At 43.5% G+C, this 26,705-nt stretch overlaps 2 protein-coding genes across 4 annotated transcripts in view; both read left to right on the plus strand.

Annotated features, from left to right (window-relative positions):
* The window catches only part of LOC143152889 (proton channel OtopLc), a 36,896-nt gene extending 34,649 nt beyond the window's left edge, over nucleotides 1–2,247 (plus strand). For both annotated transcript variants that reach the window (XM_076323484.1, XM_076323486.1), the window contains exons 7-9: nucleotides 305–467; nucleotides 527–1,393; nucleotides 2,111–2,247. In XM_076323484.1, coding sequence (XP_076179599.1) covers nucleotides 305–467; nucleotides 527–1,361 — 998 coding nt within the window. In that variant the 3' untranslated portion in view covers nucleotides 1,362–1,393; nucleotides 2,111–2,247. The remainder of the gene's footprint in view (nucleotides 1–304; nucleotides 468–526; nucleotides 1,394–2,110) is intronic.
* Nucleotides 2,248–11,312: 9,065 nt separating this feature from the next.
* On the plus strand, nucleotides 11,313–24,674 carry LOC143152888 (uncharacterized). 2 transcript variants are annotated; one of them, XM_076323482.1, is made up of 10 exons: nucleotides 11,313–11,503; nucleotides 18,506–18,589; nucleotides 18,657–18,742; nucleotides 18,837–19,029; nucleotides 19,589–20,758; nucleotides 20,840–20,956; nucleotides 21,141–21,370; nucleotides 22,329–22,520; nucleotides 22,590–22,853; nucleotides 22,954–24,674. In XM_076323482.1, the coding sequence occupies exons 1-10, from the start codon at nucleotides 11,431–11,433 to the stop codon at nucleotides 23,332–23,334; spliced, it is 2,790 nt and encodes a 929-aa protein (XP_076179597.1). In that variant the 5' UTR covers nucleotides 11,313–11,430; the 3' UTR covers nucleotides 23,335–24,674. The 2 variants fall into 2 exon arrangements, with proteins under 2 accessions (XP_076179597.1, XP_076179598.1); XM_076323483.1 differs by having other exon boundaries at nucleotides 11,315–11,503; nucleotides 21,198–21,370; nucleotides 22,954–24,671.
* The last annotated feature ends 2,031 nt before the right edge of the window (nucleotides 24,675–26,705 follow it).

Consider the following 26,705-nt stretch of genomic DNA (forward strand, 5'->3'; position numbering starts at 1 on the left):
CGAGGCATTCCATGCAAGAGAGAGACAATGCGTTTTGCATAGATATATTCTGAATGTTCGTTAAATTCCATCTGGCAGTTCCTTTAAACAATACCTTAATGTGCTCGCTAAGAATACGACAAGTAAACAGGACAGAAATTCGCGCAAAGTTTTCTATCTCTCGTGTTTCCACGAACACCATCGATAGTAGGTGTCTCGTCAAACACGATTCACGATGGACACGACTTTAAACGGCCAATTGAGTTTGACTTCGACCACGATATCCACGACAGAGTAACACACCTTCGTGTTCTTCACCATCTAGATCGTTCTGTATTGGACAAAAGCGGCTTCCAACCGTACCAACCGATCTCGAACGAACAGATCTCTCAGGTGATCGCTCTGCAAGAATGTCTCAACACGAACACTTTGGGACAGTTGTGGACGTCCAGCATGCCATTCCTTTACCCGTTCATCGTGCAATTCAGGTACGTGTCCGAATAATCGTTCGTTATTTCGTTGAATTCGTACAATCGTTCGATTTCAGTTTGATCGCTGCTGCAGTCACTTTCGTGATGGGCCAGAACGTTGGGCGCAACCGGTTGTCCCACAAACAAAAGTTTCACGGGAGCAAGGATCTGACGAGTCACACCAAGGTCGGATGCGATGGCTCCAGTAAAGGTTTATTCCTCGGTATACTATGCATGGTGGCCGGCATAGTGGTCATCCTGATATTCCTCGTCGTGAGGGAGGACGAACACTTTCCGTCGACCACGCTGTCCTGGTTGACGTGCGGTACTCTGATCAGTATCTTGACGTTGAGCAGTCTGATGACCGCCAGTGGACTCGTTCAGGTCCGTCAGATGTCCGTGGTGACGAGAGGACCGGCCACGTTGGACAGTTTGTTGTCGAACGTGGCGCTATTCGGGGTTCAACTCTACTCGGTGTTCACGATCGTGGTATCCGCCTGTTCGTTGGCTATACTGGAGGACGAACCCGACGAGACCCGCGGAAGACACATCATGCTGCTGACGGCATCTATATTGCAACTGATCCAGTCGTTCGCTCAGAGCACTCTGATCGCGGAGGCGTTGAAACGATCCTGCATCACTCGTTTCCAAATAATAGCGAAACCTGCCCGTCAGGTGATCACGTTCCTGTTGTTCAGCAACTCGGTCCTGTGGGCATTCGACACCGTGATCACGCAGAACTGGATCTCGCAGGAGCTCCAACTAAGATTCTTCGGTGTGCTCGCCTGGGGCGTGATATCCAGGATCGGTCTTCCGTTGTTGATCTTCTATCGGTTCCACAGCTGCGTGCTGCTCCTGGAAGCGTGGAACAAGTGTTATAGAATGCCAAGGGGAGAGCATCCGCTCAACTGACGACACAGAACGTCGTACCCATGTTCCTCTAGGTTCGTTACAATCTGTCACCCATCGAGTCGGTCCATAAGTTCCCGCGTACTTTTCGGAAATCTTTCTACGAGGAAAAGTAACGATCAATCACCCGTTCGATCGGTGGTCGCGTGTTCCTTCGTGTTGTCAGTCTACTTTGTAGCAGCGAACGTCGAACAACGTTTTTTTTTTTTTTCTATACTCGAATATTCGATTTCAATAATTGCACGGAGCGAGACGCATTTCAAATTGTAGGATTTTTCATTCTTTTACTATAAATATATTCAAATGTACGAACGTACGTGTAACGTGCAATTGCACTCTTTTAAAATAGAACCCGATTATTTATTTTTTGCGGAGATTCCTTGTACGAAAGAATTAGGATGCTATTTTGAGAAAATGAATACTTTCCTAAGAACAGAGATACAACCTGGTCCAGTTACTAGACTCGTCCTGTAGATGTCTAAGAATTCCTCCGTTGGATCCACGCCGTCTAATTCTTTGACTAGCGACTTCGTCGCGAAACGCGCGCTATGTGCAGAGGATCTCGCGTATTGAATGTACATACACGCGGAACGTTCACGGGCGTTTCCCACAAGCGGACGACCTATAGACGCCGATCGTGGTCGAAGGATTAAAGACGTTCTGAACGACGAAGTACTCGAGAACTTATGGACCGTGTTAGGACTTCTTCTCGTGGTTGTTGCGACGAATGAAACGATCGATTCGCTTCGTAGACAGCTGCCGGGATCGCATCACTCTTATCGCGGCAGGAAGGTGAAGATCAACCTGCGGCAGGACAGCGAATGGTGCTCCACGATCCAAGGAACCCCAAAGAGATCGTTCTATCCGAGTTCGTTGATAATGGACTCGTTGCGTTTCGTTCCTTTCGTGGACAATCGGCTCTACTTCGACACGAATCCTTTGTTTCTTCTGGCGACGATGCGGACGCAGTGCATGGACCACGCGGTACTGTCGCCCGGAAGGCAACCGCAACGTCACCACCATCACCATCACCATCACCACCACCATCATCATCATCATCGTCGTCGTCATCATCACAGGAGGCACCGTCGTGTGGTCAGTGATCCGGGTACAAGAAACTGGAACACCGGCGATCGAGAGACGAAACGACATCGTAGAATGATCAGCTTCGATACGGGTATCGCTGGACTGAGGTTGCAGGACGCGTCGGCAGCCGAAGCCAGCAGCAAGGAGGAGGTTCAATCACCTGATGAGACGAACACGTCGACTTTCAGGAAAGTGCCATGGCATCCGAACTTGCACATGCTCAAAATCAGAAGAACGTAGCACGCCGAAAAAAATAGAGAAAAAAGAAAAATACGACGCCCCCCCCCCCCCCCCCTGGGTTGCTGTAACAGGAAGCATGGATCTTCTCGAGGATTTTGGAACCGGCTGGCTATTCGTTTCGTTCACCGAAAGACAGTAACGACGAGAGATTATTTAACCGGAACGAAGTCGGAACGAAGAGGCGATAGACTTAGGAATGTCCCTATTTTTTTCGAGCGACAAGTAGCGATAGGATCGAGCGTATCGCGAGTAGAGATGGAATTGAACAATTCGCAAGTAGCGATGGAATTGACCAAGTTACAAGTAGCGATGGAATTGAACGTATCGCGATTAGCGAAAGCTTTCGAGTGAACTAGCCGTTCGGAATTCAGTTTCACTCATGGAAGCCTTTTTTTATTTGTTTGGTTGTCATCTCGAAATTTATGTTCTGTCATTGCATAAATTTCGATATTTACAGAAACGTTCACTCTCCTTTTCCTATAATTATCGTGATTCTACTGTACTGTATATTAAATTTATCAGGGACAGTAGAAACAAGACAGAATGGGAAAGTATCGTGGAACTTTCCCAGACAAACCGAGTCGATTGTTTCTTCGGTTCGACTGTAATTCCATTGTGTATCAAAGCGAGTAACGATTACCCCTAAGAGTGCAGTACCTTTCGATTTCACGTGCAATATTATTGTTTATAAGGACTTACGTGTAAGAATTTATTTATTTGTGCAAGTCGTTCAGTATGCAAATAGTACCTTACTATTTAGCCATCGAGGTTGCGTTACCTTCTCAAATCGGATACAGATGTGCGACGATGCAACTCACTTTGTTTTTTCTTTTTCCTTTTAAATTCATACGTATGCGATTCCTGGATAATCATCTTGTATATATTTATTACGATTGTTCTGGTAAATAAGAAGTTTGAATATTTATACAGAACTGTACGATGTATTCATTGAACTCGCGGTATATAGCATGGCGGTTACATTTAAACAAACATATTCGAAGCACTATATCATTTGTCGAGTACACACCAACTCGCACTATCCGTATCGTGTTCTATCGAATACGAATCTATTTTCACCGATCAGCGAAGATCTATCGGTACATTTCACATCGATAACTATTTTCGTATATATTATGTATTTTGCATTCAACATTGGAAAATTATTTAAGGATTGACATGCCACAATGTATCGCGCGAGAGCGTATTTATTTTCAATCAACGCATCGAGTATTATTTTTCTTCGAACAAAGTGAACAAAGTGTCGCGTGAAACGCTTAGCGTAGGCGGTAACGTACAGTAAATGTAATATTAAGTAATAAAAAAAAAAAAGGAAACAATGAAATATTTCGTTAGAAAACGAACGCTTTATTACATAGCAGTCGTTTGTAAGTAGCGAGAATATGTTTAACACTTACAAAACGAATTTAAAGAAAAGAATACAATAAACACAAAACTCTAGTATCATCTATTCGATAATGCATTAATATCGTACAATAAGCGATTAAAGAAAATTAAAAAAAATTAAAAAGAAAGAAATGTACCAGAAAAGTCAGAGCGATTCCTTCTCTTCGATGTAAATGAATATTTCGTTTAAAAAGAATGAACAGAAACATAGAGAGACTATTTCGTTAATCGAAAAACGACGACGGATACCTTGATCGATTAGTTTTTAGGAATTATAGCTGGAGAATTGTTTAGTAACAAGTTTCGATATACTCCATATATTTAAAATATGATTATCGTTCTGACACTATCGTGGAACTTTTACAATTACATTGTTTTCGCGTAGTTCTATGTTCCGTTTCATTCCGTGCAGATCACACCATTCCAACATCTTCTTTTTTTGTGTCCAAAACGACACAGTTGGGCCGACGAGACAGTCGAATAAAAAACGTCGATCCGTTCTCTTTATTTCTTAAGTAAAGTCAACAAAATAAAAAAAAAAATAAAAAGAAGATCGAATTGGTTTACATGTCTAAAAGGATGTGAACGATCGTAGGAAATTCTAAATTTCTCTGGAATTGTACGGAACATTCTGGAACTGATCCTTTTCCGAATATACGTGGTTTATTTCGAATAAAAATAGTAGCAACTAGACTCCGAAGTACACGGCTCTGAGTATGAATCGTTTCGGTATAAGGAGACCAGAAGCGCTGTATCGTTATAGAGAGATAAGGGGAGAAGGAATTTCGCGAACGAACATAGTCATTTAATCAAGTTCGTCGCCCTGTGTTTGCGGTGGTGGGTTTTCAGCAGTCGGCTCTGTTGAACCTTCGGTAGTCGAGGCATCAGGAGCTTTATGTCGCCAGTTAAGCAAAAAATGTATCGAGACCCCAAGCCATGTCGGCCATAAACCGCAGTAGCTTTCCTTGATTCGCTTACTTCAAGAGACTCTCTGGATTCGTAGTGACGTCCTGGAAAGCTTCGATCATATCGAATACTTGAACAAAAAAAAAAAAGAAAAGAAAAATCAATTATTCGATCGATAGGCACATCGAGGTAGATGTTGCTTTAATTAATCTCTATAATTACCCCGAGTAACGACTCCAATACTTTTTCAAACTTTACTTTTAATCTTTTCCAATTCTCGTGCACTTTATTTAAACCTTAAACTCTCTAATGGAATTTTCACACCTGCTAAACTCTTCCGAGACTCTCTCGAGCAGAACTTATCTTCTCTAAGAACGCGATGTAATCGATTACACCCTTCTGGCCAGACAGTGATCATTCTTAAGGTTTCTCATCCCCATGCACGAACAAACACACAACCCTCGCGACCACTAACTCGCCCACTTCGATATCCGCACGATTATCTTTCAATCCTTTATACTCTGAACGTAACTTTCAGGGATATAAAAGTGAGGAACAGAAAAATCTATGAATTATTGTTACAAAATTGTAGGAAAATATTTCAGCAAAATGGAACTGAAAGTATCTTGAAACTTTGAAATTCCAAACCGTTCGTTAAACCATCATTCATTGGCAAAACCAGGAATAGACGTTCGATGTTTTTCGAGGCTCTAAAAAGTTTATATAGATTTGTGTATAAAAAAAGTAGCCACCGAGTTGCTTCCTCGTTGGCCGCGTTCCCATATTCGGAAAACTTTCGTTTTCTATCGTCGAAATCGTAATTGATCGCTTTCGACTTACCTCGACACCTTTGAAATTCTTTATATAATCGATGTATTCCTGAAATGCAATCTTTTGGTCGACACGCTGCTTTGCGTAGGGGTTGGTTTTGGGTGGAGGGGTGGTCTCTTCCTCGGAGGTTTTCGCGCTTTCCGGCGTTCCTCGATCTTCTGAGCCTGAAAACGAAAACGAGCGATAAGTAACATTTTCGTCATCGTGTGCAAGTACTTTAAAATTCACTCCGTCGTGTCTGTGTCTCTTCAGATGTAAAGAGATTTTTTTTCATCACTCCGTCATACGGTTAACACAACTTTTCGTCCGTTGATTTCATCGACAAATTGAAACTTTTTTCAACCTTTCAATAACCAGTACGCAATCCTTGCAGAACCACACTCCCCAAACAAGAATGCGCCGAATTACCGTACCACGAATAAAAAAGAAACAGGAATTTTGGAAAAAAACGCAAGATTTTCGACAAAAATTAGGTATTACGCGCAAAGTAAAAATGTTGGAAAGTTCCAATTGGTCTTTCGGTCCGAATAGTTATGAATTAACATCGACGTTTAAAAAAGTGCCAGTACGTGTAGTTCCTCTGCACTAATTTTGTATTTTTACGAAAAGTTCTTCATCTAGGATAGAAACTCTACCCAGGATCGGATTCTACGGACATTGTCGAGGAAAAAACTGTCTGGCGGAAGTCTCGAGACGACTTACAGTGTCGATCAGGACGAGAAAATATTCGTTGGCAACGCGTGTACCGCGGTGTGCCGGCGTGTCCTCCGCTGTTTGCTCGTCTCGATTTGGCAGAGCCGTAGCTACGCGTAACCAATGTCGATGGTGGTGTTCAACGGGGCATCCACTTTGTGTAAACAATCTTTGACTTTTCTTTTTTAAGTAGTAATTTCCGTTTTCGAGCGATCGAATTTTTTGACTCGATCGACGCTTCCTATTAGATCAGTTACGGCCTTTGGAAATTTACTACCAAGTTCTTTAAGTGTTTGGAATATCGATATTGTCACATCGATGTTTCCTCGATGGAGGAAACATTCCCATTTCGGGAATGGGAATTTTTCCATCGCGGTTTTAATTGTGAAAGTGGTAATTCGCGGTAAATTTTCAGGAACCTTTCCAAAAAATAAATCAACGACACGCGGCAGGTCTGTCCAAGATACATTGTGATCTCATACGATTACCGGCTTTTTATAGATCGCGAAGCGGCCAATTTGGCCAGTAAATTTCATTTGCAAAATCTACGTTTTTCCTGTTCTCTTTACCCTCGGTTGCGTCTTCTATTTACCGATTTAACGTTTCGTGATATCATTGTTTGAAACGGTAACATTACTAATCTGCACCTGCTGTTGCGAGTTCGACGAACGTTAACGTTATTTAAAATCCGAACGGAAACACTTGATCGCGTTTCACTCGCCAACTTGCACACAATCTCAGCTTTTCTTCTTCGTTTAGCGCGCAAAGTATTCGGATTACACCTTTAAAGAAACCAATCGGACGGTTAAATTTTAGGAACGTGTTTTGTCCAACGCCCGAACGACAAAGTGTCCTATCGATGATAAAATGATCAGAAACGATTTTATCCATATATTTTTCAATCTTTCGAACAATAAGCAAAGAATCAAAAAATCACGTCTACCCAATTAACGAACGCCCGATGGAAACTAACGCAAATGTATATTTTCCTAACGAGCAATCTCTACCGCTAAACAATTCAATCCACACTTCGGATCAAGATTGCTCTTCTCGAGAGAAAGATCGATCGAACGATAAATATCGGCTCGATGAACCGAGAACGTACAAATCTATAGTCGTCGGTGTCCACGATCGAAAGAGAGAAAAAGCCATCGTCATCTTTTTTTCTTTCGCTCACGGATACCGTTGTACACTGAATCCCTAAAATGAATTGTTATTCGACGAACATTGAAGAAACCGATATCTTCGTTATCGTACCCGTTGGCAAACCCCGTTCCAACGTTTCTAATTTCGTAGAATCGGGCACTAGGTTGAAAAAACCCTAAGTGCTCATCGAAGTGGTCCGTCCGGCGTGCGTCAGTCACTCGACCGAATAGAAAACGTCGCGACGTGGTAAAAGTGTCGCGCGGTGCACTGTACGGATAAGAGGGGATCGTGTACAGTGCGCGCGAGCGATGCACAGATAAGAAGAAAGGGCGAGAAGGAACGGGAGATAGCGGAAAGAGAGAGCGAGCGAGCGACCGCGAGAACTTTTGCACGAGGGACCACCACCTTATACGGCGGCGACCCGGGCTTCTAAATATAAAGGCGCCCGTCGTCCCGACGCTCCTCTCTGTCCGAGGAGCGCACGCATTTCGCCGCGAATCTCTTCTTCTTCTGTTTGCCGCGCGGTTCCCGGCCACGTTCGGTCTGAATAGGAGGGCCGGCTGGAATTTTCCCGATATTACGTTACCGCGGAACTTTCAAAACGCGGTCGCCGTTATTTCCCGCGCAAACCGTTACGAACGTCCATCGTTCACGGCACGCCGGGCAAACCGCGCGGAACAATTAGCGGGATTTCTGCGAACGGTTCGCGCGGAATCGAAATTTACCCGGAACGAGAACAATTTCTACGGGTAACCGAATATTTCCGATCTCGAAACCATCCGGCCACTTTGAGGTTACCTCTTTCCGGTTCTATTTCGTTTTTTTTTTTAACGTTCAACGACGAGAAGGAACATTCAACGCGCGTACCGTACCGTGCGTTACGTCGAGGTATAGCTTCGCGGAGATTAATCGCGCGATTCGGTTTCTCGGTTTAAATTTACGCTACGAGTTTGCATCGCGCGAACGTGGAACTTCCGGTGGACGTTGAATTTGCCACGATAACGACCACGGTATTGTGAGAAACGTTTTCAACGGCTCGCGATCAACCTTGACTTTTCGAGAGGAGAGAAGAGTTTTGTACATTTCTGTTTGGTATTTTTTTTTTATCGCGTTATCGGGAACACGCGAACCGGTACCGCGTTATCTATTACGTTGCGAACGATAATTGATCAAAATGCGTACGAACGAAAGTAAGAAGTTCGAACACGTTCGATCGCTGTTACCGTTTTTGAAGATACAAATGGGTCTCTTTTTTGAATCGAATAAATTGAAATTTTTGCGGAATCTTACCGTATCTTCTTGTTTCCATAATTTTTAAAATAAATAGACAGGAATAATAACGATAAGAGGACTTGGTTGCCTTATCGTTGTCTAGAATATGAAACGTGGAATTAAATAAAATGCGATCCGTGGAAGTAGATGTAAATATACATTTACGACGCAAAGGCGTGGTAGAGCTATACCAGGCTGTTATTAACCTAACCCAGTTAGGTGAACTCTCGTATTGTGTTCGGGTCAACCCGATCCAAAACGAAACTCTAGATTTTCGTAACTTTGCGACGAAATATTCAATTCGTATGAAATCGCTTCACGCGTGATTAAATGTCGATGAAAGTAAGAAAGAATTTATCAAACGCTCTCCCTATCATTTTTGTGTCGTTTCATGGCTACGCATTCTTTTCAGTATCAAAGATACATTAAAATTCTTTTCGTTGCTTAAATATTTACAGTTCTCTAGAGAAAAGTAGCGCAAGACAAAAATATATATTTCTTTTTTATATCGAACGACGTTCCTTAGGGTTGGCTTGGATCGGAATTAGGTCTTCGAAGACACGTTCGATGCTCCGATCGTTTCCGAGTATACATCGTACACGCATCTTGAACGTATCCCGCTCTTTGGGAACAACAATTCTGATCCAACACGTTAATCGAGGGAGTCGAGATACCCCGTGTTCTTCGAACAGCTGTGCATCGAATGAGCTCGTTGCAAAAATTGATTTATCGCGCGAAAAAGGATAACTGTATTTCTTTTCCATTACAGATGCGTCTCTCCCAACGTCCGTTTACCTCTTAGATAAATAAACCGAACGCGGAAAAATACAATTTTATTCGTTTATCGAGAGAGAAGTGTATTTATTCGTTTCACGGGAAAAGGATGTATATTATTCGTGTTACGAGATGGAAAATATACATATCTCGTTCACGGTGGGCAAAAATTATTCATTCGTCACGAACGACGTCTGTCCTCGGTCGTGACGCTCGATTACGTTACATCGATATTTCAAGATAGACGAGACCGAGTCGAGCCGCTCGTTTCCAATTGCGCGCACAGGGTGGTGGCGTTTCCGGTCGAGAAACGACCCAGTTAACACCGCCTCGTGAACGCGCGAAATATAAATTCCATTCGGTCGTATCGCCTTTGATACCCATCACGACCTTGTCCCCGTATCACGGTTGTATTTTGGGAAATCGACTAACGGCGATGCGCAGAATTGGCCCCGTATTGGCCAACGTCTGACCGACGACTTTCGATTAATGTTTACGACCCTTACCGTAAATATAAATCACACGTACGCGACGAGACACACGTAACAATTACTAAACATCGTTGCATTGACGAGCTTGCGCGCGTTCGTTCGCTGATACGTCGTCCGTTTGGTAAAATCCCAATTTCCTCGCGAAAGATGACTAAGAAAGAAACAAAAAAAAGAAAACGAAGCGTCGAACACAGCCGGTGGAAACGAGGTTGAAGACGATGCGCGTGTTGGATCGAAACGTGTGGAGGATATCTCCGCGCTAGTCAATGTTTTTGCGGTCTGTCGGCTAGGTAGACCCTGCAAACCCCGAGAAAACCGGGCCGCCGGAGAGGTATTTTTAAAACTACGACTCTACGGCCAGTATCCTCGGATCGTAGTAGATAAAGATTCGGTGATTCAGTGGCGGCCACGGCGCACCACTCTCGGCATACTCGACGAACTCCGAATACCGAATCATCCGCGTACGCGCCACGATTTCCACTCGAAAAAACGAAACGAAGAATACCTCGAACCCGAATGATCCGTATTCGTTTCTCGCGCGCGTCCGACCGGGTACTTGGCGATGTAAGGTACCGAGAGATCGAGAGAGAGAGAGATTCTCTTCCGATCTTTCCACCGAAAAACATCGAAAACGTTGAACGTTTCCGAATCTAGGTCGAACGGATGAATCTACGTTCTCGTGCAAACTCTCGACCGTCTTCGACGATTCGATTTATTAAAAGAAAGAAAAGAAAAAAAAAAATATATATATATATAGGAAAAAGAAGACATCGAGTCAAAGATCCCCCCGTTTGATGAACATCACCTCGCTCGCGATAAGACGGCTACGACCTTCCCTGAAAGTCACTCGGGACTCGCCCCTCCCTCTCTCGGTTCTCGGGGCACTCTCAGCCTCCCAAAGTTTAATTTTAATACCAACTCATTGGCTGGAACCGAAGGTCCGTCCGTCCGGTTCGTGTTGCCGTCCAGTCGTACGATCGGGAAAATCGTGGAATCGTAGCGACGGCACGTTCGTGAAACCAATGGTGAAAAGAAAAGGAAAACCCGGAGAAAATAGTTATATAGCGCGCGGTCGTCTGGCCTGTGGGGTGAGAAGTAGAGGGGCGGTCTGTCGGGGTTTGGCGGTAGTGACAATGCCAGTTCCTCGCGGGCGAGTTGGAGTCGAAGGCGACTATCGAGTGAGACGAGCTGCCAGCCCTGGCTCATCGTGTAGTGCCTAGTGAAACGAGATGACGGGCTCGCGGCTGAGACCCGCGTTCTTCGTGGGCCTCTTCCTGACCCTTCTAGCCGTCGCCTTACAGGGTGAGTAGGCCCTGCCGGAAGTCATCCAACCTGTCCTGGTTCCTCCTGATCGGAGACTGGCCCCCCTTTGCCGTTGACCTTGCGCCAACGTTTGCATTTCCACGGGAACCGCGCTCGCGCCATGAGAGGATCCCGCACCCTTCCACGGTTACTATTATTCGTTATTTTTACACTCGTGGATCGGAAAGAGAGTCAACCTCGCTTTCGCGGAATTTTTCCACTTTCCCGCAATCGGGAGAGGGACATCTTCGAGCTCTCGGTGAATTTACGATACAGCGGATACACTTCTGTGGACGAAATTACGGAAGGTATCTAAGAAGAGTTTCGAAGTTTCCTTCTTACGGTTGTTCAAAGGTGACACCCATCGAAACGGTCGAGTCACCGATTCCCGATCGATGGGTGTCCCTTCGTTTTCGGTGGATCGAAACTCGCACGAGTGAGTTCAGGATCATCGCGACGATACGGAGATGAATACTTCGATTTAAATCCGCAAGGAGAGATCGCGACGTGTGATCGTCGATTTCGATCGTTTCGTTTCTCAGGGAAGGAGACGCGAGTCTGGAACCGAAAACGCGAGGTCACGTGTCGGAGGGTTCGCGTTAACGAGGCTCGCGATACATCGAACGACCGAGTTATCGTTGCTCGTTACCGATCGACGCAGAGAGAGTATACCCGGTGTCTAATTATTTTTATTTTCGATCCCGGGTTCCGTCAAGGCTGTTCGAAATCGGTAAAGCTCGTTTCGATTTCCCTCCTCCTCCTCCTCCTTCTCTTTCTTCTCCTACTCTTTTCTTGTTTCGTAAAATTCGTCCTCGCGACTCCTTCCTCGTGTTGATCACGGTGCGTGCTCCAAAACAAATTCGCGCAACGATGCCCATCATCATTTGTTGTCGCGTTATTTTTAACGGGCCCGTCGCGCGGCAGCTTTTTTAGCATGCACCTGGTCCTCCGTCCTCGGTGTCGTTTATTTGCGTTAATCGTATAAATAAAGATCAACCGTGCTGGTAACACCGATGACGAATACAGCAGTACCCGGTTAATTGTCGCACGATTTCTTCCGTGACGCGACGTTTAACCGGGGAACAAGGTGTTTCGTGAAACGTTCGACTGTTCTTTTATCGGTTACGCACGCTCGTTCGAATCGTAGAAATAAAACGAAACGGTTATCGGTCGAGTGTAAAACGGTTGTTTCGCGGAAGACAATTCCGAGAATTGGCGGGGACAAGCTCGCGACAATTAAGCGGGCTGAAACTGTACATCGGAGGACTTTCCCTCGCGATCGCCGCGAATCGGTATCGTCGACGAGCACGCACAGACGTTACGGGACGCGTATCTCGCGGATGCCACGAGTCGAGTTTCTGGATGATCTTTTAGTGGTCGATGATGTGGTCGAGGTGTTGACGAACGTGTGACGATCGACGAAGGTCAATGTTACGTAAAGTCACCGGTCCGCGTCATCGGTTCCTGGCTCGTTTCGGTGTCGTTGCGGACTCGGTACGATCGAACCGATGAACCTCCCGATGATCTCGTTGCGTCACGATCTCGTCCGCCACCGCGATTATAAACGTTAACGAAAGAATGTACATCGTCTCGGTGCACGTGACCGCGCGCACCGCTCGTAAGTTCAACGTTTCAACGAACAGTACACACATCTCGACGACGAGATCTTAGTACTCGTGTTGTTTTCTGTAACTGGTATTATTCAAGATCTCTACTCGAGATTCGTCCGCTCTTCGAACGGGTAAACGATCATTGGTAAACGATTTGGAAATGATCGTGAATCGGGCCAGGTTCTCGAGTCGATTTTCATTTTTCCAACGAAACGATCGGGGACTGTACACGCTGCGGAGTTCAACGTTTCGCGGGATCGTGACCGGTTCGATCGTTACGCGAAACAGGGATCGATGATCGATTCGCGTGAAACGGTACCGACGATACGAGAGTTCGAGTTGTATTTTTTTTTTCTTTTTTTTTCCACCGTACCGTCGACCACTTCGCGCGACTATTTCAATTTCGTTGCAACTCGAGAGGGACAGATGTTCTCGGTCTAGTCTAGAAACTTCGCGCGCTGATCGTCGGTTATTTTTGACCAGCTCTTTCGAATAAGAGATACTCTCGAATTTTCGCGCGCCCCGCGATCGTGGCGTTTGGCGAAAAATCGAGAACGCTCCAATCGAATTAGCATGAACGGGCCGGGCGACGATCGGGTAAAAAGTTTTGATCGCGGATCCAAGGATTTGTTATTTTGGGAATCGATGGAAACCGACTGTCAACAACTCGCGAATAATTACATAAGGACGGGCATAAATTCGTGCCAGATTCGTTCTAGATTCTGTGAATTTAGCCGCGAATTCCGTTTAAAGTGATACTTACGAGTAACGTATTATTGGTAACAACGGTGCAAAAAATTCGCGCTCGACCAGTCCGAATTGGACACCGTTGGTGAAATACACGCGGAGAAATTTCACGACACGCGTCGCGGTAAATAAATAACGCTACAAGTTTCGCGAATTTATCGAGAAAAGTACGACGTACCGCGTTCCGTGTAATTTTTTTCAAATAAACAAGAACACACGAAATCGGAGAAGAAAATATTCGAAACGTATAACGCGCCGTTACTTTTTTCGCGAATAACTCGACGAAATCGTAGCCGTGTTATTTTTTTCCATTAGAAATTTTCCGAAATAAAATTTGGAAGTCACCCGGTTCGCGAAACCAGATTTTGAAATCGATTCGATTTTTCGAACGAAACGATTAAGGACTGTACATGCCGAGGAGCGCGGTACAAGACTTCGGATTCTATCTTTATCCTTGGTGGTTACGCTTGCCAAACGACAGCTGCTTACCTCTACTTCCATTACCTGTATCTTGACATTTTCGTGGATTATTTTGCAACTATAACGTTTCAACGTGCCGCAATTGCAGATCGCACGAGACTAAAATTAATCGAACGTCCTTTTTTTAATCGTGACTCGTAACTTCGTTTCCCACCGATGGAAATTCAATCCTCGAGAAACGAACCGTTCGTGAAACAGTTTCTTTCGAAGGAACATTCGAGAGGTTGGGAAATCACCGCGAGAAATTTGTAACCATTCGTAACCGTCTCCGATGGATCTCGGTGTTGTTCGCCATCCGAGAAACAAAAGACCGAAGCGCGTAAAATGATAAAACCCCGATTCTCTCGTGCCAAAAGTACCAGCACGTGTGACGTAACGATGAAAATTTACGATCCGTGTGGAGCGTAAGCGGCGTATCTTCTCGTTTGTTCTGCTCGCGCGTAGACCAATGAAGTTCGGGCGTTTGGAATCGCGTTCGTCGATCGAGCGACGAAACTCGATCGCGGTTGAATCTCACCGGAGATCGAATTTCCTTCGCCACGATCGCGGCAGAATTTTAGATTCCGCGTGTAATTATTTCCGACTTGTATATTTTTAGTTCATCGTTCCATCCGGTCGAACGTTACTCGGATAGATAGCGAATCGTACCAATGGCGGGGACAATATCTTTTCGCACGGTTCGAAGGACACGAGATGTTTGCACTTTTTCAACCGCGGATAACCGATAAAAATACGTTTCGCTCATCGAATATATAAATATTTTCAAGTGTTGCTCGGTTCAAAGCCGCCTACTCGTCTCTAAACTTAGAAACCGGCCTGGTCCCAGCTACTGCCCAGAAAGATGATATCGACGTTTTCATCGACCGAGATTTTACGTCCTCCGTTATGACATCGAATCGTGGATTCCAGAACGCCGCTGACTACGTGCCGCGCGCACGCGTGCATCGAAAAAACAAACAAATTTCACGTGGAAATCGACGAAACGAGGCGAATACCAGCACTACTCGTTGCTCTCAACCTTGAAATTTCAACGTGCAACCTCGTGTTAACCCTTAATCGGTACGATGGTAATTTCGTCGCTATACGACGGTACGGTGGATTTTCTGGAACCTCGTATAATTGTTCAAATACGATTAAAATGTAGACACTTTTAAGAAATAAAATGTAATATTGCGAATTACTTCTATCAATTTATCGAGAATCCGAATAAATTGCATTTTTGATAATAATAAAATTCGCTAGGGTCTGTTGGACCTCAACTTGACGGTTACGGGTTAATTTTGTTCGATAAGTATACTTTGTACCCCCTTTGAAAGGGGTTGAATGTCGATACATCAAAGTGTTTCGGAGTACATTCGAGGGACTCGAGCTTCTGTCAAATTTTCAAGGCAATGTCAGCGTATGTTTATAACAGTCTTTGTTCCCCGTCCTCGATCATGGTTTTTTAGTATTTGTGGTCAATGTCAATGATTAACTGTTCGTCAACCGTTAGACCGAAGCATCGTGTTTAAAATACATTCGTCGTTCTATTATTCTTGCTAAAATCCGAAGATAGTTCCAGTTGTTTGGTAATCCTGACAATTCGATTGTGTTCTCGTTTCTCCAAATTCCTCGATATTATTAGCCGGTGTAATCGGCCATTTTCCTTCGGTTATTTGATCACGGAAGCAGTATATTTGGAACGTAACTGGCTGCTTGGACCAACTGTTACGTTTTCCAATTATTCGAAGATAATTCTAGTTCATTGGACTTTCGAGACGATCCTTGTAAACGACAATATTAATAGCGTCATTAAGAATTCTCCAGCTCGTTTTATCAACAATAATAAAACTCCAATTTCTTAACCGGCTTGGGACAACGCGTAGACAGCTCTCCCTCTCTTACCGTTATTCGATACTATTTCCTATCAATATTATTATTCCATATTATTGTTCTTTATAAATATACACAATAATATCTTATATTCGACACTCGGTTCTCTGGTACCCTTACACCGGCAACATCTTTTTCGTTAACAGCTTGAAAATTGAAATATTCTTCAATATTCCTTCGGTCTGTTTCTCGAGTTTCAAAATGATCCCGGTATATAATATCTCGATACTCGATTCCGTTAACGGTTAACACTTGGCACTGTTATTTCCTCAGCATCGTTCTTTTCAACGTTAACCACCGAAAAATTGATATACTCGATATTCGTCGAGCGAAATGTTCGATCCTCGAAAAACGAGGGAAAAATTGAAACACTCGATATTCGTCGAGCGAAATGTTCGATCCCCTTTTCGTCCACTTGTCGAGAATTTCAAGGTGATACTGGTAGACGACAATGTCGGTAGCTCGACCTCGTTCTCCAAAAATTCTTCGTCGACGTCGATTTTTCGTCGTCGACGCGGACACCGAGACACGGTTGTTGTTTCACGAACACCTGTCATTGTCCGAGCACGCGCTCGACCCAACGGTGTGTAACGACTTTGACAAGATCTTGCGTCACCTGGGTCAGATATTTTTGGTGGTCGCGTGGCGTTAAACCCTCTGCTAAGCTTCGCGTTATCTAATACTCCGCGGCTTCTTTTGGCACCGCGTGTTCGGCATAGCGAGAACTCCCGATGAAAATTCCTGGCAGCCGAAGAATCGGCATAGAATCAAGCCAACCGTAAAATCTACGTAAATCGCGAGTAACGCAAATACCGCTTATTAATGTTCCGCCTGATCGTGTGTCGCGTATATTTCTACGTCGACGCGCGTTACAACATTCGGTTGCGATGTTTGTCCGTTGGCTATTCTTCTCGATCGAGAAACACGCCGCTGTACAATCCCGGATGAAGTGCTTACAACACGCGAGACGACGATGGAATCATTTTCGGGAAGCTTCTAACGATTTCTAGTTGAAAAAAAAAATAACCAACCGAGATCGAGAAACACGCCGTTATGCACTCCCGAATCAAGTATTTATAACACGTGGAATGACGATGGAATCATTTTCGGGAAGCTTCTAACAATTTCAAGTTGTAAAAGAAATAACCGACCAATTGCACCTAACTGAAAAATACTTCGCTATACAATCTCGGATGAAGTATTATACTTACAACGCGTGAAATGACGATAGAATCATTTTCGGGAAGCTTCTAACAATTTCAAGTTGTAAAAGAAATAACCGACCGATTGCACCTAACTGAAAAATACTTCGCTATACAATCCCGGATGAAGTACTTGCAACGCGTGAAATGACGATAGAATCATTTTCGGGAAGCTTCTAACAATTTCAAGTTGAAAAAAATAAAAATAACCGACCGAGATCGAGAAACACACCGTTCTGCACTCCCGGATGAAGTATTTATAACACGTGGAATGACGATGGGATAATTTTCGGGAAGCTTCTAACAATTACAAGTTGAAAAAGAAATAAACGACCGATCGGTCCCCAACCGAGATCGTTCCTGTATTTACCGGTAATTTCCGCTTTCGAGCGACAAAATGGACGGTGCCAATTCGCTCGAAGGTGTTGTAGAGAAACGCGCTAAATAAACGTAAACAGTGGTAGCCAAATATTAGGTAACGTAGGTCTGTGAGAAATCGTCAAGTTCGAGAAAAGAAAGAAAAAAAAAAAGAAAAAAAACATAGCACTTCTCTTGAAAACGTTCATCGTCACTTGTCATTCGTTCTCACCGAATACAAAAGTCCCTGACCCAAATATGAATCAGAATAACTTCGACTCGGGAGACTTATCGCTTCCCAGGAAGCGAGAGTGACGTCCTACTCCCGAGGATGTTGAATCTTTTAAATCCAATATAACATGTACGTATATAGTAGTATTGTACACGAGCATTCGGTACTGTTCGCAACTCGAGTAACCTGACAAAGACGACGATCGAAATAACGGAAAAACTGAACACGTGGATACCAGAGCAAATGTCTGCGGAGGAATCCTAATAATAATACCAATATTACGGTTCCATATATGTTATCGTAATTGTTCCAACGTCTGTGTTACACAAATCGGAAGTGCGAGCGTCGTAACAGGGAGTAATTGCACAATTATGTAGAGGCGAGGTACGGCCAAATGGTGCTTTCAAACCTATCCTCGATGTATCCAACCCGACCCTCGTGCGCGATAAAACGGTTTCAACGAATCACGGATCTCACGATCAACCGCGGTATCGTGTTTCAGGAGTGCAAAGCGAAGAGCTAGAGGTGCCACCGGAGGATCTGTGTCGACCATACATTGAAAAGGCGTTGAAGGATCTCGGTACAGGTAATGTTAAGATGTCGGAGGCATATACAACCGGAGCACAGCGATTTCTAGAATGTTTCGTTTGAAGGATCTTTGGAGCAGACCAGTGCCGAGGTTGGGGCAGACGTCGATAAAGAGAGTCATGAAGACGATGGAAAAGCTGCGAGCGAAGATGTGAGCCGAATATTCGAGAATTGATCGAAAAGGAACGAGAACATTCGTAACTGGGAAGTGATTTTTCTTTTTTTTCTCTCGGTGTTCGTTTCAGGATGGCGAGCCAACAGCCGATGTTTCGACGGAAGATTTGGCAACGGAGGAGGAGAAACAGGACTCGGTAGAGGGTGAGAACGCTGGAAGCGCTGAACAAGCGGAGGACGAAGCTGATAAGGCGTCGACCGAGGCGGATCAAAGCGCCGAAGGCGCTGGAGAACGAAGCGCCGAGGCGGGTGAAACCGAAGAAGGTACGCGTTACGAATCAACGATGTAGCATTTTATTCGCGACAGAGTTCGAAAACGATTACCGATTTTCCTCGGTTCAGGGGAAACAGTGAGGTTGGTTATCGTTAACACGCGGAGACGCGTCAACACCGATTTTAACGCTAGAACTACCGATAGATTCCGGTACATTGAGGTGTTCCGCGTACGTATCTCGGAAAAATCGACGATCGAGGAATAACAGAAACTTATGAAATTGATTATACGTACAGAGTAGAAAAGTCGTAACGTCTTTTGAAAATATGCTATGGAATTTAAAGTAAATTTCTCTGTAAGAGCAGTTAGAGCCAGTCATTTTAACCGATCGGTAAATCTAGCGTTAAACGCGATGGTTGAGCATTAGACACTTCTGTACCTTGGTGATTCGAGATGCGAGAACAAGTCGTGTATCTCGACAGCGAAAGATGATACATACGAGACGGTAGATGTTACTCCGTTCACGGTAGTAAAGTAATCGTTCGTGTTTTCCGTCGTCGAAGAATCGAACGGCTCCGTTTAATTACTGCGTGTGTATTATCTGTCCAGGTGAAGCTGAACAGGGTGAAGGCAAGTCCGACGAAGCGGATGGTGAAACGGAAGAGAACAAAGACGAGTCTCTCGAGAAGGTAGACGGCGATTCCGGTCAGGATCGAACCGAGGAAGACAAGGGAGAACAATCCGGCGAAGATGCGCAAACGGACGAACAGAGATCCGAGGAGGAAGCGCAGCAGGTAGACGATGGAAAATCCGACGAAGCGCAGGCTGACGATGGAAAGTCCGAGGAGGAAGCGCAGCCTGACGATGGAAAGTCCGAGGAGGAAGCGCAGGCTGACGATGGAAAGTCCGACGAGGAAGCGCAGGCTGACGATGGAAAATCCGACGAAGAAACGCAGGCTGACGATGGAAAATCCGACGAAGAAGCGCAGGCTGACGATGGAAAATCCGACGAAGAAGCGCAGGCTGACGATGGAAAATCCGACGAAGAAGCGAAACTCGACGAGGAGAAATCCGACGAAGCTGGCACCGAGGAGGTGAAGTCCGACGAGGAGAAGGAGCAACCCGAGGGCGAAGATTCGAAGGCGGAAGAGGAAGGAGCTTCGAAAGAGGACACGGAGGAAGCAACCGAGGCTTCCAAAGAGGAAGGCGATGCTGGCGAGGAGACCGAGGAGGCGAAGTCGCAGGAAGAACAAGCGAGCGGGGAGGAAGAGAAGGACAGTAAGGAGGGCCAGCTGGACGAAGAGGACAAGGATGGTAAATCGGAAGAGGATGCGGCTAAATCTGTAGAAGATGGAGACGGTAAATCCGGCGAGGAGGAGGACAAATCCGCGGTAGACGAGGAAGGGAAATCGGGCGAGGAAGTAAAGTCGGACGAGGAGGGAACCGAGAAAGTGAAATCTCGCGCCAGACGTGAGATCGGCGAAGAGGGAGAGTCCGGAGGGGAGGACGAAAGCGAGGAGGAGGCGGCCGAAGGCGAGGAGGAAGAACCCACCCCCGAGGAAGACCTGATACAGGAGATCGTGGTACCGGAGAACTTGCGGCCCCACGATCATATCAATCAACTGCTGAAACTGGACGAGGAGAACGAGGAGAAGGAACGAGCCATCCAGAAAATCGAGGACGTTATCCTGAAGGATCTGAAGAGGGTCTACGACAACGCTATCCAACCGTTGGAGTCCCTGTACAAGTACAGGGACTTGAGCAACAGACACTTCGGTGGTAGGTAGAACGAAAACGTTTCCCTGACGAACCTCTTCTTCTCTTTTCCCTGTTACCGTGATGGTCCTTGCGTCTTCGTAGATCCGGAGATATTCTCGAAGCCGCTGATCCTCTTCATGGGCCCGTGGAGCGGTGGGAAGTCCTCCATCATAAACTACTTGCTCGACAACGAGTACAAACGAACATCGTTGAGAACAGGTGCGTAAGTAACGGTGAAACGTGAATTTGTTGTGCGAGGATGCTGCTCACCCTACTTCATTTACGCTCTTAACCCAGTCGGCCGTGATCACGCCACCGGTAGTCTTTTCGAAAACCGAACAAATTGCTACAAATTTAACCAGTAGAAGCATGCTAGGAGCATGAATATACAGATAGTGTTTAGGTGATTTGAGAGAGTGCTTAGAGGAGCAATGCAAAACGCCAAATGGAAATGACACAGGAGCCGAGCCGTCACCGGCCTACTTCAATATTCTAATGCACGGGGAGGAAGAGGAGATACTAGACGGCACGCAGCTAGCCGCTGATTGGACGTTCTCCGGGCTGCAAAAGTTCGGGCAGGGATTGCTCGATCGTCTCAAAGGTTTACGACTCGACAACAAGCTGTTAGAAAAAGTGAGTTGTTGTTCATCGAAAGAGTTGCCAGTTTTAACGAAACGAGGTCGCGACCTGGACAAACGTTTAACGGAAAAGGGCTTGAGATGCGAGAGCTGACGACGATAAACGAAACTTGACCTATTAGCTGCCGATTGTTATTTTTTGTACCAAAGAGTTTCAAACTAAGAAGGGATCGTCGCTTTCGACATTACACCTAAACAGATTTTATGATTTTTCAATGTTTCGAGATAAAAATGAATCGTTGGAGTTAGATACTGACAATATCGTTGGAGTACGATTATTTATTTGTACATAGAGTGGGACACTGCAGCGTGGTACATTAAATAATTCCATTTTAGGTATTATAAGGAAAAAGAACGACCGAGAAGAAAAAACACGTATCGTTCAATGAACCACATTGGTATGCCCTTGAGATGACCTTGAACTTGAATTCACAGCACGTCGCGAATTCCTCGATCGAACGTTTTATAGTGAAAAACTGTACCACGACCGCCAAACTAACGAGCGACAACCAACGTTCGCGTATCAATATATGCAATGTAAATTCACGTACGATACATTACTTTAAAATTGTACTGGGTTATAGAGGGTTAAATTCTATAATCGGATCACGCTCGACAACTCAGGGCCACCTGCTTTGATGCCATGTCAACTTGCTAGACTGCCAAACGGTATACGGTGGGGATAACTCTGCAATGGCCTTGAGCTGCCAGTTGATCTTGAACTGACTATATAGCGTAGCTACGGAGACACAAACGTGTAAAATGACCATCGGTTGGCGACTGATCTTCTAGGAATTTATTTATATTCGTCAATCTCGTTTCAAGTTCGATTCCGTTAAAAAAAAAAAAAAAAGAAAACTTCGCGCTCGTTGAACTCGCCCCAAGTATCGAAGTGCAATTTCCATCGTGTAACATTTATCGGGTACTATTGCATACTATTTCTACGTCACCAGGTCAACATCGTCGAGATACCAGGGATACTGGAAATTCGAAAACAGGTCCAACGTTTATTCCCATTTAACGATGCGTGTCAGTGGTTCATCGACCGTGCCGACATAATATTTTTAGTCTACGATCCATCCAAGTTGGACGTTGGACCAGAAACGGAGGCGATTCTCGACCAATTGAAGGGAAGGGAGTATCAGGTAAGCTCTCGAGCAGCGAGTTTGGTGTCACGTCGGTGCAATGTTACAATTGACGAACTCTGAAAATAGACACGCATCATTCTCAACAAAGCCGATCAAGTGAAACCAGAGGAACTGATGAGGGTGCAAGGAGCTTTAATCTGGAACATATCACCGTTAATGTCCAGCGCCGAGCCACCGATAATGTACTCCACGTCGTTGTGGTCGATACCTTACGAGGCTGGTGCACCGACCAGGTTGTTGTACGCTCAAGAGCGTGCATTCCTCCGCGATCTTCGTACTGCCATTGATAAACGAGTCGAGCACAAGATAGCGAGCGCCAGAAGATTCGCTGTAAGTTGTTACTCTTGATGTGCAGACCTCCGCGACGATCGTGTTCCATTTATCGATTATACCCCGAAATCACTGTACTTGATCTGTTTCGCAATTACAGGTGCGAGTGCGCAATCATGCTAAAATGGTAGACTGCTATCTGACCACGTACTACAATCACAAGACGTTCTTTGGTAACAAAAAGGAAATCAGCGACAAAATCATCGAGAACCCGCAAGACTATCACATTTACGAGGGCCTTAGTACACTAAAGAATATATCGCGCTACGATTTGCCCGATCCGGACGTTTATCGAGACTTCTTCCGATTGAATCCTCTTTACGACTTCCCGCTGTTGAGCACCACGTGCACCTATTTCCGTGGATGTCCGATTAATAGACTCGACGTGGCCATTGCCTACGACTTGCCCGAGCTCGTAGGTAAATACAAAAAATCGGTGGAGCAAGTTGCACACGAGTACGAGACGAGTCCTCCCAGTTGAGTGTGATTCAACATTTCGAAACAGAGCTCTCGATACCATGAGACGTACGGGGCGCGAGCAAATTGTACAAAAATAAAGAAGCGTACGAGCGAAACGGGATGAACATTAGTGTAAGTTCGATACTTGGAACATTGGAGGTGGTACGGAGAACTTTCTTTCCTGAAACAGCAAACAGTAGGGTTGGATTACCCTTAGATAAAAATCCAACTGGGTCCTAGACGAGGCGATGAATGCGAGACCTAAATAATGCTCCCGGAACACACCCTTGCGCGATCTACTAGATAATTCATTTAAGGACGAGAAGAGATGCAGTTCAGGGAGTATGAAGATATATATATATTGTTGGTTTTGTAGGTAAGCAGTAAGCGAACCATAAATTCACGATAGTATACTCGACATACGCTCAAGTGCATCGGTGGATTGGAAGTCGATGATTTCAAGTTATAACTTGTGTTTGGAAGACAATACGAGTGCTACCATTCCGATCTAAAATGGACAGTGAGTTTCCCTTGAATGTGTTCGAACACAGCTTTGATCATGCAGTTTTGGAAAACATATCACAACAATAGTGGGTCCTACTAATACGTCAATGAAATGTTGGAAATACAATGAACTCGCGCGATAGACTTCTTTGAAACTTAGTGTAATAGCTGTGCCAACTATTATACAGCACTGTGACACTTTAGCCGTCTGAAGACCGTACGACGGAAGCAAGGATTACCTACTTATCATAAGTATGTAAAATAAAATATATCAAATATTTCCATTAAGAAAGAGACAAGAATGATCTCTTTTTGAGGCTTTTGTGAAATACCTTGTATAAACAAATTGTGTTCTTATTAAAAGTTATAAAATATTTATTTAAAAAAAAAAAAAAATTACGATTAGTTTAATCGATAACATGTTCCCATGTTGATATGCCGACTATATTTTCAATGTAAATGAATATATTGTTTTGATTTAGTAAAATGTTTGACTTTTAATGTACCTCGTGTAAATTAAATGCCTCGTATAAAATACTTATCGGTTTGCATTGTGTTATTAATGCTCACACGTGTGATTGGCCTTTTGCAAATATGCAGATTGCTGATATTGTTGTCATTACAAATACTATTATTGTCATCCAAGTTACACAAAAACATGTTAATTACGTTTAATACATTAAAATATTTACTTCGCTAGTGAAAATAAGTTGTTATTTTATGTAAATGTATGTATTTAAGTTAAGTAGATTTAATTTATGTATTTTCGAATAGGAATGTGTGTTACAATTTTCATTTGTATAAATGTGACATCTCAGTCCCAAATACAAATTATTTGCAAAAGTTAAAAACAAAATGCATCGATTAAAAATAAAGACAAAATTCGGTGATAGCCACGAAACAAATAATTTTGATTAAACACAAGAAAACTATATTATAGGAAACATTATCATAATTCCATTGTTTTATACAATGATACTTCGACTTTAAAACAACGTAAACGGTAAAGTTTTATGCTTTCGAAATCATCTACGGTTTCAACAAGCGCGTATAAAGAAATTAATAGATCGGTACTTACATTTGGTGTAACTTCGCCTAGCCGCTTATCAGCCTTTTCGTCGAAGTCAAATTTACAAGGGAGTGCCCAATCTTCAACCGATTCTGCAAATTTCGTATATTTGATTTTTGATTAATTAATAAAGTCAGTGCGAGATAATTATTGAAAAGATAGATCGAAATGAAATATCCAAAGAATAATCAAATTTTAGATACAAATATTTTAAAACTATTAAACAAAAAAATTATACGCACTGATAACTCCACTCATAACATGGTTTAAATAACTTTCCACGCTATCTACATCCGATTTAACTTCAGGCTCTGGTGCTTTGTTCATATCTGGGTTTTTCGATTTTTTGCTCGGCGTTTCATCGGCTTCACCTTTTGGTACAGTCCCTCCAAAGTGTGCAATAAATGTTTTTACAAAAGCAAGCTTTGGTTCGTGTAAAAAATATAGGATTTGTCATACACAAATCAACAAACAGTTTTAGTTGCTTAAGATGCTCTGGCTTAAGCAAAGTAGACATTTTACAGCCTATAAACAATGATGACAATTGATTTATTCAAAACACTCGAGGCCGAGCAACGATTATATGTATAGGAAAAAGTTCAAAATGTTGATTTCTACAACATATTCAAAAAATTGTATACTTAGCAGCAGTTACGTAGAGATTATGTTAATTTCAATGAAGAGTACGCAATAAATTTCTGTAATCGCTCGTATTTTCGTTACCGATATTTTCGATATGCCGAATTACTTTTCTGCAAATCACAACAAATTGCGCAAGGCACTAGGTAAATCATTCGTTCGTAAAGCCCGCTACACAATGCTAGTGACGTGGCCTTAGATACACGTCAACTCTTTGGAAAATGCGCATTTGCACAAGTAACGTCTGATTGGTTAATATTTCGCACTTTTCGCGATATGCTAGAATAATTATAAATTAATATATATTTGCAAATATATTTATAAATATTGGTTAGGAGACAGTAATTATGAACGAAAACACAGAGTTGAATAAATTTGCCAAAATCAGCGAAATATAATTGATTTTCCAAAAATGAATTTTCCGAGACTGTCACTAAAAATCGTAACGATTTAACCAATTTTTACTCATAAAACGCGAAAATTCTATATATTAAACAAAGATTTACTCTTTATCTGATATATAGAAAAAGTAGAACAAAACTTTTAGTAATTGTAATATAATAAATATTTGTCGTTACATTTAGAACTAGCCCAGCAGTAAAAATGGTACACTGTTGGTAACACTGTAAAACCGGTAAATTCCCGATTGTGTTTTGTTTAACAATGAGCGATGGATTATTAAAAAGAAATGAAGATAATCCAACAATAAAATATTTAAATATAACAGTAAATGAATCGATCATTAGAAGAGTACTAAAAAATAGTTATCGTGGTTGTATGGAAGAAACCATTGACAAGTTTGCAGAATTGAAAAAAGAGGCGCGAATTTGAAAGAAAATACATTAAAGCTTTTACTTTTTGAAAAACTATAATTTTTGCAGACAAATTCAAATTTAACATTTTTGGTTCAGATGGAAGGAAAATGGGCTGGTGCAATAAACATTAAGCATCTTTAAGTTACGATTAAATTTCGTAGTGGATCTCAAATGACTGCATGTCGGCATTCAGTGTTGGGAGTTTGTTATTTATCGATAATATAATCGATAAATGGACCTACTTAGATATATTGAAAAATAATTTAAAGCAAAGTGCTGAGAAAACAGCTTTTTAATCATTTTAAATTTTATACCGACAACTATCCGAAGTTTAATTCTTACGTGGGAAGAAATTGATTATTGTGC

Source organism: Ptiloglossa arizonensis, chromosome 11, assembly GCF_051014685.1.
Source record: "Ptiloglossa arizonensis isolate GNS036 chromosome 11, iyPtiAriz1_principal, whole genome shotgun sequence".
In the NCBI taxonomy this organism is placed as follows: domain Eukaryota; kingdom Metazoa; phylum Arthropoda; class Insecta; order Hymenoptera; family Colletidae; genus Ptiloglossa; species Ptiloglossa arizonensis.